The 5,380-nt window shown below is 40.7% G+C and overlaps 1 protein-coding gene across 1 annotated transcript; it reads right to left on the bottom strand.

The window, feature by feature from the left end:
• Window positions 1-326: 326 nt before the first annotated feature.
• Window positions 327-4,745, bottom strand: mmp9 (matrix metallopeptidase 9). The gene is made up of 13 exons (XM_004558660.3): window positions 4,402-4,745; window positions 4,002-4,240; window positions 3,759-3,907; window positions 3,527-3,655; window positions 3,264-3,437; window positions 2,981-3,154; window positions 2,705-2,878; window positions 2,465-2,620; window positions 2,186-2,375; window positions 1,949-2,079; window positions 1,714-1,864; window positions 1,505-1,608; window positions 327-1,368 (listed from the first exon to the last, which is right to left on the bottom strand). The coding sequence occupies exons 1-13, from the start codon at window positions 4,537-4,539 to the stop codon at window positions 1,250-1,252; spliced, it is 2,028 nt and encodes a 675-aa protein (XP_004558717.1). The 5' UTR covers window positions 4,540-4,745; the 3' UTR covers window positions 327-1,249.
• Window positions 4,746-5,380: the final 635 nt, after the last annotated feature.

Here is a 5,380-nt window from a genome sequence, read left to right as displayed (position 1 = left end):
GGGGCGTGTTTACTCAAGACACTTCAACCAAGCATTACTTGAAGGGTGTCTACACTTATGCAATAAGCTCATTGTATTGTTTAGTTTTTAAAAAAAGATTTTTTCCTGTAACATATTTGTTTGTTTTTTAAAATTGAATTGTTTGGTTTATATGTCACATTAAAGGTAAGAAAGGTTTTGAAATGATTTATTGTGCTCTTATTTTTTCTGGCATTTTAACACAAGTGTGTACACTTTTCACTGTGTATGTTTTAGCTGTCTTGAATTGTCTTCAAAGCATTTCAGTGTGTTTTTAGTGAATGATTAATACTGCTCACAGGGTTAAATTGTTTTCACAGAAAGTTTATTGCATTGATAGGCAAGACTTTGATAGAAACATTTAGGGATACAGCAACATATTAATATCGATTGATATCAGCCTCATTGACTTCCACTGGCCTATCACAAACAAGATGGCAATCACTGATACTAGTTCATGATATCTCTTGTATCGCATCAATTTTGATGGCTAAACAGATTAATATTCAAAGATAAAGTAATGAACTGTTATTTTTAACAATGGCAGTTCTTTGTTTTCTTTGCACAAAGGGTAAATAAATAATAAACCAATACAATCAAAACAAAAACATCGGCTATTGGCAAACTTCAAATTTTGATCATATCAGTATCAGTAAAGAAAATATTTGGTGCATCCCTACAAAATGTATTAAACCTCTTAAATAATTTATGTGTAGGAGACATACCTTGTCTTCCAGTGCAAGTAATTGGCTCTGAAGCCATTTTCAGAAAAACACACACAATAATCGTACAAAACAAATAAGTTTGAGACAAAAATAATATTAATGTTAGATATTGCTATAAATATCAAAATAATCTAATACTGTTAATAGTCTGAGCCTGTCAGACATGGTAATTATTTTGCAGCTCCGGGGTCTGAGCCAGAGCGCTGTTAAGAATAATTAAGTTTCTGTTATAGGCCACCATAACCATCAGTTCACAGACAATCAGACTGAGGGAAGGCAGTGCCAAACATTGCAATTTGCTCTAGTGTACTGGGACTTTGGCACATTTTTAGGCCGGCGCTACATGTTTTATAACCAGTATGACTGAAAGACAATTATTCACATCCCAGAAAGCACGTAAATCAGCACAGCAGGTGCTACACAAAAACACTGTCACATTCTGCCAGACAGCAGCTGGGAGAAATGGGTACCACCACATTACAATTCCCAGCTCAGTATGTGTGTATTCAGTAGCGGGTGTCTGATGAGCACTTGAGCAGGTCATATTTGACATAGCCAACACGGTCCACCTGCCTGCGGGAATTCATACGCCAGTAGAAGCGATCCCGGCAGAAGTAAGTGTGACCTATAAGGAAAATAATGAAGTTAATATAAATTAAAGCAAACACCCTAAAGTGCTCTACTGCTGGTTTTTTTTTATGTTTTGGGGTTTTTTTCCCCCTTAAACTTAAGAGAAAATTTACATTTTGTAGTTTATTTACCTTGGTACTGGAATACATCATGAGCATCACTGGGGATACCACCAAAGACAACATCAGTAAACTTTGGATAGCCCTTGTCGATTGTCTGGGCCTTCACATCCAGCCTGTTTAGATCAAACAAAACAAAGAGAGAAAATGTCATTAAAATGGCAAAAAAAGTAGCAGTTTTCTCTTAAATTCAGGACTGTCAAGGCTGAGTTTTAACCTACCTCCAGAAGTTCTCCCCACTGAAGAGCAGCACTTTGCCTTTCCCCCTCTGCAGAGCTCCCTCCACTTTCTGAATGTTGTTGGGCAGGCCTAGTTTCTCAATGCTGCGGGGACCCAGAACATTCTGTCCTGTGTAAACCCAGAATCTGCTCCCTGTAAACAATAAAATGATCATTATTAGACCGTCAGCACTGTTGGCTAATACAGGCTGTTAAACATTGCATGAGGGTTCATTACCTGAGAAGAAGTACAATTTCTTGGTCAGACTATCCTCAAAGGCAGAGTCGATGACAGCTGGAAGAGCAGGCCACTTGTTAGAAATAGAAAAGGGCCCTGCATTGCTGCTCCCGGACATCTTCCAGTAATGTCTATAAAATTGACACACAAAATTTAACATTTCATGTGCTTGGAAATCTTGTTTTTACTTGTTTGGAAAAGAAGAATGCAATAAAGTAGGATGAGTAAGCTGCTCACCCATCCTTGAAGAAATGTAGTTCTCCTTGAATCACAGTGATGGTGTCAAATGTGTCCTGCTTGCAGGCATCTTTGGTTGGATCCACAGGTACTGCAGTAGTGGTGGTGGTGGTGGGATCAGTGGGCTCAGTGGGCTCAGCGGTAGGCGGTTTGGGGTTAGGTGGGGTGGGCACAGGGCCAGTTCTACTTCCTGAAAAAATATATAGTTTCATGAGAGATATTGCTGCGAAGTTAGGTACATTAACACTTTAATGTCGCATGCTAAGAAGAAACGCTTACCATAGAGATACTGAATGCCGCTAATGTCATCGCTATGCAAGGAGAAGTCTTCAGCATAGCTGTACATGGGGTACATGAGAGCTTCTCTAATGTTGGAGTGATCCAGGCCAAGAGCATGTCCAAATTCGTGGGCAGCCACCAGGAACAGACTATAACCTGTAACAAATATATTAAATATTATTAATGACTAATGATTCATTTTAACCTCCTCTTTTTTTCTGCCTTGTGTTTGTTGCTCACCCTGGTCAGGACAGAAGCCCCATTTCTGGTCATCATCATAGCTGTCAGTGGTGCTGCACCACAGCTTGCCATCTCCTCGTCCCTCACTTGTGCATGAGTGATACTCCTTACCCAGGAACACAAAGGGGAAGTGGCAGGGATCTCCCTCAGAATTTCCACCAATTACAGCTATATCTGGATAAACAGAGACATAACAGCAGCAGTTAAACAAAAATAACAAGGCACTGTGGCAGCACTGCACTGCATTTATGTGTTGTGGTTTATGTGTTCCCTCACCACGACTGGGACAGAATCCATATTTCTTATCCTGGTCAAAGTTGCCTGTGGTGGCACACCAGCGGTAACCATCACTGCGGCCCTCTGTGGTACAGCTGTCATACTCCTCCCCCAGAAAGGTGAAAGGGAAAACACATGGAGCTCCACCAGCATTTCCATCAAAAGTGTATAGAACTGTTAGGATGAAAAGAGAATAGAAGTCAGCATGTCACAAAAGCAAATCCGCTTATCTGGGTGACCTGTGACATGTGATTTGCCTTGGAGAATACAGTGTCAAGCTTACGTTCACTTGGGCAGAAGCCATATTTCTTGTCCTTGTCGTAGTCAGCTGTGGTGGAACACCATGGCAGATTGTCTGTGCGGCCCTGTGTGGTGCAGGTGGAGTAAGATTTGCCCTCAAAACTGAAGGGAAAGTGGCACGTGGCGCCATTCGCATTTCCAAAGTGAGTCTTCACAACTATATAGACAGAAGAGACCGGACATTTAATTACATTTAAAGTGAACACTAGGGGGAGACAAATGCTTGTTGCCGGTGTTTCTAATTACCTGCTCCTTTCCCCAAGGTCCAGAACTCATCATCGTCGAAGTGGGCGTCTCCCTGAATACCCTCACCAGGGGGGTAGGCATGGGCTAGAAGGCCATCCTTACCATCAAATGGGTAGGGGTCTCCGTGGTCTGAATAGAAATGTGCACTTCACATTAGTGTTTGGTTTTCTATGCAACTATGTTGCGTCAGCGCGCATAAAACAAATCAAACGACCATCGTAAAGCACATTACCCTTTTTCCCAAACGATATCATGATGTCAGCCGTGCCGTCATAGAGACGGGTAAAAGTCAGAGGGGTCACATCACTCCACACCTTAAACGCTCTGGCAAAAGCATCGTCAATGATAGCGCTATCCATGTCTGGGGAATAGTTAAGGATCCTGTGGAGGAGATAAAATAACATACACAGTCAGAACTTCGTTGCACAGTCCGCCCCTTACATAGTGAACTCAGTGACTTTTTTTTCTTGCTCACCTATAAGTAACATCTTTGTGGTCCCACTTGAGGTCTCCTGCAAAGGTTTGATAGTTGGCCACATCAGGAACTCCGCAGCGAGGTTTTTTCATAGCATCCAGGGTTTCTTTATCCAGCACCCCAGTCTCCTCCAGCCCCAGCTGATTCTGCATCCTCTTCAGAGCCTTGGCGGTGGACACCATAGACTGGAAGCCACTGCGTTCCACAGTATTCATGTAGCCGAAGTTCTTTAGGTAATTCTGGAAGGAGAACACGACAAACCAACATTACTGTGTTACTGTTACAATCCTTCTGCAGAAATTAACTTTATCTGTATTTACACTGTCTTTCTGCATAGCTTGGTTAAATATCCCACTTATGCAATTTTATTCTGTCTGAATAAAATAGCCCTCATACTTACTTCTGCCAGCTCCGAATCAGTCATGTTTTTGGGAATGTCTCCTGGAAAGGTGACAAAGACGGACTTCAGGGGAAGGCTCCATCCGTTTTGTGTGCTTATGCCCAAAAGTAAACACACAAGTAAAGTACAGCATCTCATGGTGAGATCTACTGTAGGCTGGCGCAAAATATAACAAAAATATTTACTAAGAGTTTGCAGTCAGCAAGGACTCAGACCAAAAGAAACAAACTAAAAAAAAAAGCCAAAATGATTCTCCTCTGATGTTGGATTTTGCTGCAGCTTTGGCTCCCTTCTTCGTTTTGACTGGAGGCTCTTGCTGTAGTCTTGCTGTGATGTGCTGCTGGTTAAGGGTTAGGGAACCTTGTATTTATACATCAAAAAAACTCTTAGTCACCTGACCTTATTCCCCTCCCACACAAAAACCGCATCCCTCCTACATACATCTTGGCAAACTGCATTAGTTGAATGAACATAGGGACTTTCCAAATATCCACTTTTAGCTTTACATATAACAGCTAATGAGTGACTGACCTAATGTAGTTTTGGGTAGATTTGTCAGACTGGAAATGAGTGTTACTGAATGACTACCTGGCAATGGCTGATAAGACCAATTTTGGTAAACAGCAATGCTGTTTTGTGTTTTGATTAAAATAAATAAATAATGTATGATGCCAGATACCCACAAAAATAATTAGGAAATGATGAAGTACTTTGAAAGTTTTATGTGTTTTCAGCCATTCAAAAAGCACCAAAAAAACCCAAAAACACCATAAAAACCATTCAGGAAATAACAAAAGAGATTAACATCATTAAACAAAAAAAATAAACAAAAGGTTAAATTTGAACAGTGAAGTTGTTTTTTTAAAAAAAAATTTGTATTTTTAAAGCATAACACACTCATCGTGTCATCATGGGACTCAGCTAGACACTTCTGTTATTTCTGCTCAAATTATTGATATAAAAAGATTTCTGCTTCCAC

Source organism: Maylandia zebra, linkage group LG20 (genome assembly GCF_041146795.1).
Source record: "Maylandia zebra isolate NMK-2024a linkage group LG20, Mzebra_GT3a, whole genome shotgun sequence".
Taxonomy (NCBI): domain Eukaryota; kingdom Metazoa; phylum Chordata; class Actinopteri; order Cichliformes; family Cichlidae; genus Maylandia; species Maylandia zebra.
Note: the sequence above shows the minus strand (reverse complement) of the source record. Positions and strands in the feature narration are given on the sequence as shown.

What these genes read in the sequence shown, in the direction of transcription:
- mmp9 (XM_004558660.3), bottom strand. Translation starts at nt 4,539, where the DNA reads ATGAGATGCTGTACTTTACTTGTGTGTTTACTTTTGGGCATAAGCACA. An exon ending in CTGATTCGGAGCTGGCAGAA is followed by an intron (nt 4,241 to 4,401) that starts GTAAGTATGAGG and finishes TTCTCCTTCCAG; the next exon opens with AATTACCTAAAGAACTTCGG. An exon ending in CGGCATTCAGTATCTCTATG is followed by an intron (nt 2,376 to 2,464) that starts GTAAGCGTTTCT and finishes ATATTTTTTCAG; the next exon opens with GAAGTAGAACTGGCCCTGTG.